Source organism: Hippopotamus amphibius, chromosome 4 (assembly GCF_030028045.1).
Source record: "Hippopotamus amphibius kiboko isolate mHipAmp2 chromosome 4, mHipAmp2.hap2, whole genome shotgun sequence".
Classification (NCBI taxonomy): Eukaryota; Metazoa; Chordata; class Mammalia; order Artiodactyla; family Hippopotamidae; genus Hippopotamus; species Hippopotamus amphibius.
The window spans coordinates 16763801-16778242 of record NC_080189.1 but is presented as its reverse complement, the minus strand read 5'-3'; the positions used below and the strand labels follow the sequence as shown (position 1 = coordinate 16778242).

At 38.1% G+C, this 14442-nt stretch overlaps 1 protein-coding gene across 2 annotated transcripts in view; it reads right to left on the bottom strand.

Annotated features, from left to right (window-relative positions):
* Positions 1 to 14442, bottom strand: part of DGKI (diacylglycerol kinase iota) — a 456175-nt gene that overhangs the window by 201742 nt on the left and 239991 nt on the right. For both annotated transcript variants that reach the window (XM_057733401.1, XM_057733402.1), the window contains exon 11: positions 3775 to 3857. In XM_057733401.1, the coding sequence (XP_057589384.1) occupies positions 3775 to 3857 (83 nt within the window). The remainder of the gene's footprint in view (positions 1 to 3774; positions 3858 to 14442) is intronic.

Here is a 14442-nt window from a genome sequence, read left to right as displayed (position 1 = left end):
AAATAGAAAATATGAACAGACTAATCACAAGTATGGAAATTGAGACTGTGATTAAAAATCTCCCAACAAACAAAAGCCCAGGGCCAGATGGATTCACAGGCGAATTCTATCAAACATTTAGAGAAGAGCTAACACCTATTCTTTTCAAACTCCTCCAAACTATAGCAGAAGGAGGAACACTCCCAAACTCATTCTACAAGGTCACCATCACCCTGATATCAAAACCAGGCAAAGATGTCACAAAAAAAGAACATTACAGGCCAATATCACTGATGAATATAGATGCAAAAATCCTCAACAAAATACGAGCTAACAGAATCCAACAGCACATTAAAAAGATCATACACCATGATCAAGTGGGGTTTATGCCTGGGATGCAAGGATTCTTCAATATACGCAAATCAATCAATGTGATACACTATATTAACAAATTGAAGGATAAAAACCATATGATCATCTCAATAGATGCAGAAAAAGCTTTTGACAAAATTCAACATCCATTTATGATTAAAAAAATCTCCAGAAAATGAGCATAGAAGGAAATTACCTCAACATAATAAAAGCCATATATGAGAAACCAAAAGCCAACATCGTTCTAAATGGTGAAAAACTGAAAGAATTCCCTCTAAGAACAGGAACAAGACAAGGGTGTCCACTCTCACCATTATTACTCAGCATAGTTTTGGAAGTTTTAGCCACAGCAATCAGAGAAGAAAATGAAATAAAAGGAATCCACATTGGAAAAGAAGAAGTAGAAGTGTCACTCTTTGCAGTTGACATATTATACATAGAAAACCCTAAAGATGCTACCAGAAAACTGCTAGCACTAATTGATGAATTTAGTAAAGTAGCAGGATACAAAATTAATGCACAGAAATCTCTTGCATTCCTATACACTAACAATGAAAGAGCAGATAGAGAAACTAAGGAAACCCTCCCATTTACCATTGCAACCAAAAGAATAAAATGCCTAGGAATAAATCTGCCTAAGGAGGCAAAAGACCTGGATGCAGAAAACTATCAGACACTGATGAAAGAAATCAAAGACGATACAAACAGATGGAGAGACATATCATGTTCTTGGATTGGAAGAATCAACATTGTGAAAATGACTGTCTTACCCAAAGCAATTTACAGATTCAATGCAATCCCCATCAAATTACCAATGGCATTTTTCACAGAACTAGAGCAAGAAATCTTACGATTTGTATGGAAATGCAAAAGACCCCGAATAGCCAAAGCAATCTTGAGAAGGAAAGATGGAGTTGGTGGAATTAGGCTTCCTGACTTCAAACTATACTACAAAGCCACAGTGATCAAGACAGTATGGTACTGGCACAAAACTAGAAAGGAAGATCAATGGAACAGAATAGAGAACTCAGAGGTAAACCCAACCACATATGGGCACCTTATCTTTGGCAAAGAAGGCAAAAATATACAATGGAAAAAAGATAGCTTCTTCAAGAAGTGGCACTGGGAACATTGGACAGCAACATGTAAAAGAATGAAATTAGAACACTTCCTAACACCATACACAAAAAAAACCTCCAAATGGATTAAAGACTTAAATGTAAGGCCAGACACTATAAAACTCCTGGAGGAAAACATAGGCAGAACACTCTATGACATACATCAAAGCAAGATCCTTTTTGACCCACCTCCTAGAATAAGGGAAATAAAATCAAGAATAAACAAATGGGACCTAAAGAAACTTAAAAGCTCTTGCACAGCAGAAGAAACCATAAACAAGACAAGAAGACAACCCTCAGAATGGGAGAAAATACTTGCCAACGAAGCAACTGACAAAGGATTAATCTCCAAAATATACAAGCAGCTCATGCAGCTTAATACCAAAAAAGCAAATAACCCAAACCACAAATGGGCAGAAGACCTCAATAGACATTTCTCCAAAGAAGACACACAGATGGCCAACAAACACAGGAAAAGATGCTCAACATCACTAATCATTAGAGAAATGCAAGTCAAAGCCACTATGAGGTATCACCTCACACTAGTCAGGATGGCCATCATCAAAAAATCTATGAAATAATAAATGTTGGAGAGGGTTGGAGAAAAGGGAACTCTCCTGCACTGTTGGTGGGAATGTAAGTTGGTACAGCCACTGTGGAAAACAGTTTGGAGGTTCCTTCAAAAACTAAAAATGGAACTACCATATGACCCAGTAATCCCACTCCTGGGCATATACCCAGAGAAAACCATAATCCAAAAAGAAACATGTACCGTAATGTTTATTGCAGCACTATTTCCAATAGCCAGGACCTGGAAACAACCTAAATGCCCATCAACAGATGGATGGATAAAGAAGATGTGGCACATATATACAATGGAATATTACTCAGCCATAAAAAGGAATGAGATGGAGGTATATGTAATGAGGTGGATAGACCTAGAGACTGTCACACAGAGCAAAGTAAGCCAGAAAGAGAAAAACAAATACCGTATACTAACTCATATATATGGAATCTGAAGAAATGGTTCTGATGAATCCAGTGACATGGCAAGAGTGGAGATGCAAATGTAGAGAATGGCCTTGAGGACATGGGGCTGGGGTGGGGGCCTAGGAGAAGCTGGGATGAAGTAAGAGAGTAGCATAGACATAGATACACTACCAAATGTAAAGTAAATAGCTAGTGGGAAGTTGCTGTATAACAAAGGGAGATCAACTCGATGATGGGTGATTAACTAGAGAGCCAGGACAGCAAGGGTGGGAGGGAGTCGCGGGAGGGAGGGGATATGGGGATATATGCATAAATACAGCTGATTCACTTTGGTGTCCCTCAAAAGCTGGTACAAAAGTGTAAAGCAATTATATTCCAATAAAGAGCCTAAAAAATAGATTAAAAAAAAGTTCATAGATTAAAAGAATAACAGAAATTAATTTTCATAATTAATGTTCTCCTGTATGCTTAAAATATGTAATTCATCCATTTCATACAGGAATATTATTTTTCTAGAAATTATCTGAGCTTGTGTTTCTTTGCCTCTGATATTATTACTTATTTGAAAATAGTATTTCTTTAGCTCTTATGTTTATCAGATGACATCTGAACTATCTCATTATGGGTTTGAAAAAGGGAACCAGACAAGAGCAGAAATGTCCCTGTTCCTTCCCACCAGGTACCCCTCCACCAAAGGGAAGATATAGGATACATGTCACCCACACCTAGACTTTATTTTTCACCACTTCCAACAAAAAAACAGAGAATGAAATTTCTGAGAGGCTCAGATAAGGGATTGAGCAGGAATTAGAATGTCTCCCCCACTCTGGTATGGAATCCATAGGTATAATCAACTAATCAATCAATCTTTCAAATGGACACAGAGGGGCACACACACACACAATTTCTAATTCAAATAAATGAACATATTCATAAACAGATATGCCCATTCTCCACAAAGATACATTTACATTCCTATTAACATGCATCTCCAAAGTTGTACATGCATAAGCAGAAAAAAGATGGATCCTTTCTCAATTCAGGCTTACTCATAATCTACAGTTACACGTGTCTAAACAGCAAACACACTCGGAGTTAATAACTCAGAAGATATGCGTTGAAGGAAACTAACCCAGTGAAGAGGCAAACATCAGATGAAGTTTTAAAGGGAAGATAGTGCAGGTGAGCAAGTAGATAGGTGATGGTCAGAAAATACTTCATGAGGTAATCAAATAATACAGCTTCACTCCAAAGCAGAAAGTCCTTCTCACTCGCCTAAAATAGTAAGAACCATGGAGGGTATTTCCAGACTTACGCATCTTTTGGCCCTTCCTGAGAAAGATCAAAGACTTGCCGTGGATTCAGGTACCACATGAACATCTGCAGGACTTTGGTTCCCTGTAAGGAAAAATAAAATGACAAAATAGGAAGACATTTCCAAATATTAGTGGCTCATTTAAAGAACAAAAATAAGCCCTGATCTAAAAAAATAATATCAAATTATAAACAGTATAGAGAAGCAGTTAAAATCATGGGCTTTGGCCATCGATATATATAGGCTGAATACTTATATTAGGCTCTGTCTAACCTGTGTAACTCTGGGCAAGTTCTTTAATTTCATTAAGTTCAGCTCTCTTCTCTTTAATGCAGAGATAAAAATGCCTAGTTCACAGACCTGTTGCAAAGATTAAATGCAATAATGTTTGAGAACATCAAAGTGGTTGGCATGCAACAAACGCTTAATGATTAATATCTATTAGCTTTTACCATCATTATTTAATGTATGAAAATCGACATAGGGAAGTTATTAGTCAACTTATGTAATTTAACATTAATTTTTACTTTACTGCGTAGATTACTATTGTCTTTGCATAATACAAAATAAGGACATTATTAGCTAAGTATGACTTTATTGAAATAAATATTTTTTAACCACAAAGTATCAGAAGCTCCCCATTACTCATAATATATAATTTCTCTAGTGAGTGCTATCAAATCTTACTCTGACATTTCTCAACTCCCATGTCCACATCTGTGTCTATTTCTCTCTCTCATAACCATTTTTGGAATGTCTTAAGTAATTGTGACACTTATAGAGATACCATCATGGCAAATATCAGGCAGTTCTCGAGATCATTTCCTAAAGTGAATTGAGCAAAAATCAGACGAAAGAAGAATTTTTTTTATTAATCAGTGTCAAATGAGCTTTAAAACTGAGCAGGGTGCCTCATTTTAGGTCTTTAGCAACCACAGAAAATAATATTTGGTCAGTTGGGCAGTGCCTCTTGCTCATAATTATAATCCCTTTATCAGCTATCATGATGGCTCTTCCTTAAAAGTATTCCTAAGTTTGTGTACCTACACGCTATATTTGAGAGTCACCCGAGTACAGTAGAAACAGCATGATAATTTAGTCAGAACTAACTTGGGTGTTCTAACTGGGTGACTGTGAGCATTTATAATCTTGCAGAAATTCAGCATGTAAAATACGGCAATGTCTACTTTTCAGGGTGATTATGAGAATTAACTGAATCAGTAACAGTTACGGATCCAGCACAGTATGTGGCACAAAATAGGCCTTTGTAAACGTTAGTCCCTTTCTTTTTTGTTCCTGGTTAATCTATTCATTAAATTACACTTGAGGGTGTGAGGGCTAAAGTGTAGTTTATAATTATCACATTGTTATGCCAGTTGTTACAGAGGCCAATCTAGGTCTTTTGTTCCACATTTCATCCAAACCTATAATTTAAAAGTTCTGCTTTATCATGTTCTTGCTATAAATTTAGGAATAACATTCTATCCTTAATTATTACAACTAATCCTTCAGTTTCACCAAATGATATATTTTGCTTCCTATAAAATCCAGATATAGATTTAGATACATAATAACAACTAAATACTAGACCTTGCTCTTCTTTCCTCACCAGGCCTTGGTATCAAATCAGTTGGGGATTATTTCAAGTAATCTTTTATGTTTCATAGGTAACACCAGAGTCATTTTAATGACCAATCAATTTGTTAAAAATTTCCAACTGACCTGCTAGAAAATTAATTTTTGACTTCTAGATTCCTAGGGCAATGTGAACTGTCGATGTTAATTACTCCTTCCTTGTCATCTTTGGCTATGGTAGAGTACAAGTACGTGTCTCAATTCCAGCTTCTCTTATACATACAATACGAGGTAATTAACACCTTTCAAAAAATAAAAAATAAAAAGGAACGAGAGGGTTTTTTTTATCTTCAAATTTCTCTAAAAGGTTTGAATGTCCACACCGTTTGGGGTTTTGCTCATTTCCAATTTGTGTTAGTTAGAACACCTAATTATCTACATTTGTCATTTTGATAAAGGGGTATTTTTTAAGGCTGGAAAGTTTTGCACCCCATGCCTCTAGGAGGTGCCACTTATGCTGCAGCCTACTGGAATGATGCTCTCTAGAATTAGGCAGGGATGACTTGCATAAACATGCTAGGCTACCCTATCAGACTTTACATTCAGGCATGATGTAATTTCTTCTTTTAAAAGTGATCTTTCTGGGACTTCCCTGGTGGCTCAGTGGTTACGAATCTTCCTGCCAATGCAGGGGACATGGGTTCGAGCCCTGGTCCAAAAAGATCCCACATGCCGCAGGCAACTAAGCCCATGTGCCACAACAACTGAGCCCAAGTGCCACAACTACTGAAGCCTGCATGCCTATAGCCCATGCTCCACAAGAGAAGCGATTGCAATGAGAAGCCCTCACACCGTAATGAAGAGTAGCTCCCGCTCGCCACAACTAGAGAAAGCCCGTGCGCAGCAATGAAGACCCAACGCAGCCCAAAAATAAATAAATAATAAATAAAATTTTTAAAAAAGAAATAAAAAATAATCATTCCAAAATATATTCATTAGCAAAAATGATGTGTCTGAATGAAATGCATTGTTTTAAATCAATCTTGGTGGGTAAAGAAAAGAGGCCTAAAACATTTAAGTCAGTTCTACTAACTCTGCTGTCACCTCTAGGATAAGCTCCTTTAGCGCTTTAATAGAGATGATTTATTCAATAGAACTGAATGGGTTGACAAGTACTAATTCACCAGGAAAAGAGTAATTTCTTTCTTTCTTACTGACAAGATTAAGTCTACTCCATCATTTACACAATTCACCAGTAAGTTCCAAATACTCTCACAGCCATCACACACTATATGCCTTGCAAAAGCTGAAATTCTGTGCAAGAGTTTTTTTTCTCTAAATGTAAAAAAAAATAGCTTACACATCAATTCTAATACACTCTGGAGAGTGTTCTTATACATATGGTTGTAGATGTAATACGTCATTGAACACAGAAATTTTTTTAACATATTGTGAGATTGGGTATTCCTAAGGAAACCTTGTTCTTTCCAGCTCCAGGTGTCAGGGAACAGAGTGGGGCAGGATAAAAACAACTTTCAAGAAAATAGGTAGATAGTTCTAGAGGGAAATGAACAGGATTCATCCATTCACCTACTATGTGCTAGGCACAGTTTTAGGTAAGGGAATCAGGAGATGGACAAGACAGAGAATATCTCATTCTCCAGAGGAAGTTCTCTGAATTATTCATAAGAGAAAATATAATGATTTGGGGGAGTGTTACAAAAAATCAATTAAGAATGGGTCAGTTCCAATAGCAGTACATCAATTGTCATCAAAGCATTGTAATTCTCATGTAGGGATAAATACTCTATGTTACTAAGCAAGCCTTGGTTTATATCATGAAGGCATTATCTAGATCATGAAAAGAACTGTCCGGACAATAAGAAAGACCTGAGGAAAATAACACTGAGAGCAAGAGATTTAGAACTCTCTTAAACCGAACGATCTCAAAGGAATACTTGATTTATTCAATAAACCTGTATTAGGCTCCTACTTTTTACCCATGTGCACACCCAGGAGCTCAGGAGACCAACACAAAATAAATTACTTCACTAAATATGGTCAATGCTATGATGAAAATGCCTACTGAGATGTATGTGTGGCCAGAGGAGATACTCTAAGCCCAGCTATGGGGATTGGACGAAGACTTCCGTTGTATGATATTTGAACTTTGTCTTGAAAGATGAGTAGAGTTAACCATATATATTTTTTTTTACATGGAGTAGAGGAAGAAGTTTTAGGGTAAAGGTACAAGACATGTGAGACAGCAAGACATCATGGAAAAATTATATTCCTTTCAATCTTTGGACCATGAGGCAGGAGTGGTAGGAGATGAAACTGCCCATGTGCTTTGTGAATTAAGTCATGTAGGCTACGGAGCTCAGGCTTTGTTTTGCAGGAAATGAGAGTCACTGAAGTGTTGTAATCAGGGGAATTGGATTTACATTTTGATACATCAGTCTGACTAGAAGCTAAGGAGCTAGACACCAGACCCTGGACCTATCAAAGGAGCTCAGTGGCTTGGTTTAGCCACTGCTGTACACTAATGTCTGTTCCTCCAATATTCACCCTCAATGTGATGGTATTAAGAGGTGGGGCCCTTTGAATAGGCACATGAAAAGACACCCGACATCCCTAATTATTAGAGAAATGCAAATCAAAACCACAATAAGGTATCACCTCACACTAGTCTGAACGGCCATCATCAAAAAGTCTACAAATAGCAAATGCTGGAGAGGATGTGGAGAAAAGGGAGCCCTCCTACACTGTTGGTGTGAGTGTAAACTGGTGCAGCCACTCTGGCAAACAGTATGGAGGTTCCTTAGAAAACTAAAACTAGAGTTACCGTATGATCCAGCAATCCCACTCCTGGGCACATATCCGGGGAAAACTCTAATTTGAAAAGAGACATGCACCCCAGTGTTCACTGCAGAATTATTTACAATAGCCAAGACTTGGAAGCAACCTAAGTGTCCATCGACAGATAAATGAATAAAGGTGTTTTATATATTTATATTATGTTTCTAATATAAATATATATCTCTACACATATATTATATATATATATACACACACATACACACACAATGGAATAGTACACATCCATAAAAAAGAATGAAATAATGTCATTTGCAGCAACATGGATGGTCCTAGAGATTATCATATTAAGTGAATTAAGTCCGGCAGAAAAAGATAAATATCATATGATATCATTTATATGTGGAATCTAAAATATGATACAAATGAACCTATTTACAAAACAGAAACAAACTCACAGACATAGAAAACAAACTTATGGTTACCAAAGGGGAAAGTACGGGGAGGGAGCTAAATGAGGAGTTTGGGATTAGCAAATATACACTACTATACATAAAACAGACAAACAACAAGGTCCTACTGTACAGCACAGGGAACTATATTCAATATCCTGTAATAAACCACAATGGAAAAGAAGACACATAGACACACACACACACACACATATACTGAATCACTTTGCTGTACGACAGAAACACAACATTGTAAATCAACTATACTTCAAGAAAAAAATAACATCTTCATGGAGGTTGTTTGTTCAGTATTTAGAAACAGTCTGGGGACTCAGAATTGAAGTTATTTCCTCTTTTTGTCTCCTCCTTCTCCCCACCTGCGCTGAATTTCCCTGGCCTGACTTAGGAGGGGCGGACCTGGTCTGGGGAAGCCTGTCCGTGGATGGTGCGTGAACTCAGTCAGTATGAGCCTGTTCACAGGCTGAACATCCTTCCTCCTACAACCTGCTGATAAGCTCCCTGGCAACTCCGATCCAGGGGGTCCAACTTATGCCACACGTGGACCTTGGGATTTCACAATGAACAGTGTGAGCACCCAAGGCCTGGACCCTCAACTCTCAGGACTGGCTGGCTAGAATCGCTCTAGCGGTCAGAACACCTGCTTACAGGGAATAGAGCTAATATATAAAAAAACTTTACATGGAGTATAACCTATAAAAATACCGAATCACTACGTTGTACACCTGAAACTAATATATCATAAATCACCTAGAGTTCAATAAAAAAAAAGACACTTGCCTAACCACAAATGTATAATCTAAGTTACCAAAAGATGAAATTCATGATGGAGTGTGAAGGAGACACAGTGTGAAAGCAGGAAACACTGAGAGACATCAGAAGGGTCCATAAGACTCAGGTACAAACATGTTAATGAGTCAGAGGCATCCAAGAAAAATAAGTTTTGAAGTTAAAGCAGTGATAAGTTTAAGACAGGGGGCTTGTTTCTCAAGCCCTCAGGTTTCCACACTGGGGAGGGGATCCTGCAGGAATAGCTTCTCTTTCCTGTACTACCTCTTTTCCACAGGAGGAGACACTCAAATATCACTATGATATCATAGGCCCTAATTTTAGTGACCACTCCCTCAAATAATTCACATCCTACCAATAACAGCCGTGCCACCGACCTCCAAAGCTTTGCAGAACACCCAGTATGTGTCAACCTGAAGAGTGTTAGAAAAATAATTATTGTGAATCGTCTGTTTAAAAGAAGAGATTATTTTAAAAGAGGACATAGTACTTTGTAAGAGCAAAGGTGACATGGGTCTGTTTTACTGTTATATCCCCAATGACTAGCACAGTGCATGGCACGGAGTTGGCACCCAATATATATATTTTTATCTGAATGATATAAGAGATTAGAACTATGCACAGAAGCCTAAGATACAGTACTTGTGATTAATCCACTGAGGGAAACAGACACTTAAATACAACTTGATAAAATACAACTTGTACAATAAAACTTGATGTGTTCTAACCAACAAAAAAAGAGGACATAAAATCAGTCCCTATAATGTGTTCAGCTCAATATTATTCCTGACAAGTGTCAGAAAATTTCCAAGCACATATACAATACTGAAGAGAAAGAAAAAAACAAAAAAGCTACAGGCATTTTACTTACCAGCAGATGGCGATACAGTCTAGTTATTCAAAGAACAGACGCCTAAGCAGGTTTCCTGTGTTGGTTTTTTTTTTTTAAGTTTGAAGTCTAAGCTTCAAAAACAGAAGAGAGGGGGCTTTCTAGGTGGCGCAGTGGTTGAGGGTGCGCCTGCCAATACAGGGGACACAGGTTCAATCCCTGCTCCGGGAAGATCCCACACGCCGCAGAGCAACTAAGCCCGTGCGCCACAACTACTGAGCCTGCGCTTTAGAGCCTGTGAGCCACAAACAACTACTGAGCCCATGTGCTGCAACTACTGAAGCCCACGCACCTAGAGCCCGTGCTCCATAACAGGAGAAGCCACGGCAATGAGGAGCCTGCACGCCACAACGGGGAGTAGCCCCTGCTCACCGCAACTTAAAAAAAAAGAAAGCCCGCACATAGCAAAAAAAGACACAACACAGCCAATAAAATTAATTAATTAAAAAACAAACATAAGAGAGGGGAATGCTTTATATCTACATACAGATGAGAAGAATAAATCAGTTCCTAAAAGGCAAAAATCAGGATTTAACAAGGACAACAAAGTATTTTTCTATTGATTGCTGTAAACTCTTGTGAATCAGTGTGGTCGCTGAGCTCCAGCAACAGGGGTACCAAGGAGCTTGTTAGAAAAGCAGGAATTCAGAGCCACCCCGACTCGCTGAAGCAGAATCTGTATTTTAACATGATCTCCAAGTGATTCATACGTACATTAAAGCTTAAGAAAAAAAAAAAAAATCCATGATTCTCAACCCTGGCTAGACAAGAAAATCACCTAGGAGTTTAGACCAGTTAAGGGGGCCTGTCCTCACAGGCTCTTAGCATGCGGTGGAGAAGACTTCACTCTTTAAAAGCTGCCGGGGTTATTCTGACATGCAGTGAGGGCTCAGAACCACTTCTCTGAGCTAAGAGATGAGCCTCCTTGAAGACAGTAAGGACAAGCTAAGATGCTATTTTTCAAACAAAAAAATAAACTTTCATTTCAAATAAATTGTCACCCTCTGTGCCCCTCACACAAGGCCCAGGTAATCTCAAAGGCCCTGACGTGACTCTGATGATGTTTCCCTAAACATGTTCCACAAAAGGCCTGCATCAGAACCACGAGAGATGCTTGCTCACTGGTACATACCTGGGCCCCATCCCAGACCCACTGCATCAGACTTTACAGGGTGGAGCATTTCTAACGTGTGTGTTTGTGGATTTTATTTACAAACAATTTGAAAGAAGGGAATAAGAGGCACATATTCAAATAGAATTTACCTGGACTGAACACTAATGTCAGGCTGAAATTTCCTGACACTGAAAATTTCCAGATAAGAATTCTAATGAGTGGTATTTCAAAGGTTCTTATGACTGAGGATGTCAAATAAATACAGAGGTCATGTTACTAATCTCAACTCGTTTATGAGGTAAGTAAAAGTGAATGGTCTCCCTTCTCAAAAACAGAACACCACACTATTAAGGTTTGAGCACAGAATGCTCCAGAAGGAGAAACTCCAGGTAAGAAGGGGTATGTTCCTCGCCCCCACCCCCTGTTTCTCCTTCCTGGGGTTCACCTGCTTTGTTTCCACGGCCGCCCTCTGTTTCTCCTTTGCCTCTTTGTCTCAACTATGGCTCATTTGGGTCAGAGAGAAAAAAAAGGAGGGCAAAACTACGGAGGAAGTGAGATTTAAGGTTGCTGACGTATAAGAAACTCCTTCCTCTGATTCTGTTTTGCCAAATGGAACGGTTTCTGATCCTCTGACTCCCCATCCTACGGGGATGAACGTACCCTAACCTGCAGTGTGAAGGGCATGTTACCGCCACAACTCAGGAAAGGCTAGCCCTAACAGAGGCGTTAGATCATCCCTAACTGTGACTCTGCCCTGCTCACCACAATCAAGGGATCAAACTGTACCATCCTAACGCTGAAGAAGGAACCGTACGTATATTAAGCAGCTGGCGGTCAGCTTGAATGATTCTAATTATATTAACACATGGGTATCTGGATTTCTTTACAGCTTTCTTAACATTTCACCCTGTGCTTAGAAACAATGTTCTTTACACTTCCTAGGCTTAGTAAAGAATTATACTTTATAGAGGAGTAGAAATTTAAAGTTATGTAATATTTATCTTGATTTGGTTAGTCACACTTCTGAGAATCCTAGATATTCTGGAGGTAACATCATTAGGGCAATGCATTCACAAGCCAAACTGCATCCAATGACAGCACAGCCATTAAGCCTTTTGTTTCTAGTAACTGGCCATTTAAAAAAAAACTGAATACCTCCCTGTGATCTCAAATTCCTCAAACACATTTCAACCTCTTTCCAAAAATAATTCTTCCCTTTCCTGAAAATCCATCAATAACAAAGCCACTTTCCAGACAACCAGCTAGAAAATCTTGTTGCTTTACTTCCTTTTATGTATCTTTTTATGTATTTGGGAAAGGCCATTACAATTTAATGTAAAAAAAATTTTATGTTGAACAGATGAATTAGGTTGTAGTAAGGAGGTTTTCACCCTCTGACACACACAAAAAACCCTAACAAAATTTATTATAGTATATTGTTATAATTAGTTTTTTGACTATGAAATTAAAGCACTTATATTTAAAATCAGTGACTTTAAAAGGACTAAATACTAAATCAGATTCTTAGGATTTCTTTTCCTTTGTTGAATTTCATCCACGTGCCCATCTATCCATTCATCCACACATTCATCCATTAGTCCATCTCTCCACCTAACCACTCGTCAATCCATTCATCGAGCTATCCCTCTATCCAATTTTTAAAAGTTTTTTAAATTTTATTGACGTACAGTTGATTTACAATGTTGTACTAATTTCTGCTGCACAGCAAAGTGACTCAGTTATACACATATATATATTCTTTTTCATATTCTTTTCCATTATGGTTTATCACAGGATATTGAACATAGTTCCCTGTGCTATACAGTAGGACCTTGCTGTTGAGGGAAGGATTAGGAGTTTGGAATTACTAAATGCAAACTATTATAAATAGGATGGATAAACAATCAGGTCCTCTATCTGATTTACACTAGGTGAATAAACTTCTGACTTAAATATATTCTCTACGTGTCTAATTAATCTTCCATCATATTACTCCTTTGCTTAAAAAATATTTTCAAAACTAAAAAACTTTAAATAGCAAAAAACAAGTTTTCATTGTATGAATCCAAAATCCTTAGCCAGGTTTTAAGACACTGTTCCACAGGTTCATACTAATCTGTAGCCACATTTCTAATAACTTAATATGCATGATCTACTCACCATATGGTGCTCAAAATGAATCATTTTCATCACAACATCCCGTCTTCTACACATACTGCTTAACCATTATCTGTTCACTACCATATGCCGTATAGTGGACATCACAGTTTCAAAGGTGCAGCCCCAGCATTACAGAGCCTGTATCGTTGCAGTAAAGGCACACATGGAGCACGTAGGTTGCAATTCACGTAATACAGGTGTGTGCCAAGGACCACAGGAACATAGTGGACAGGGAGATTAATTTTGAGCAATAGTTCAGAAAAGTGCTACTGAGCAGTAAAGGATGACACAGTAAAGGAATGTGACATAATAAAGAGGAGGAAGAGGGCATGACTCCAGCTTTCTCTCCTCTGCACAACTAAGTGGTGTCCATCTTCTGTTTCAGCCACTTCCCTGACACCATTTCCTTATCACTCCCAAGTTACTGCTTGCCTCTGAAATTCCACAGCACTTGTGGTCTGAAACACTCAATTTAGAACTCACATATACTTAATGTTGCTCAGATTCTTTTTCCCATTTGCCCCTTTTGTGTCATTAACAAACATGATACCCTTAGAAAATTCACTTAAGCTTCCTTGAGCTCTTTTCTATCTGGTGAAAAAGGGAGCAATCTTACATCATCTCTGAAGTCCCTGTCTTTGATAATTTATACAGAGATTGAAACAGGAACAGGCTGTAACTTAACTGGAATGTCCCCTCCTCAAAAGCAGAGATCACCTACAATTTTCTGAATGCCCTGGGGAAAAAGTTTATGAGAATTTAACAAAGGCATTTTATATAAAGACTGTCATGATAAAACATATCTGACATTAATTAGCATGTGGTGCTCAGGTGGCCAAAATCATGGAGTTAAT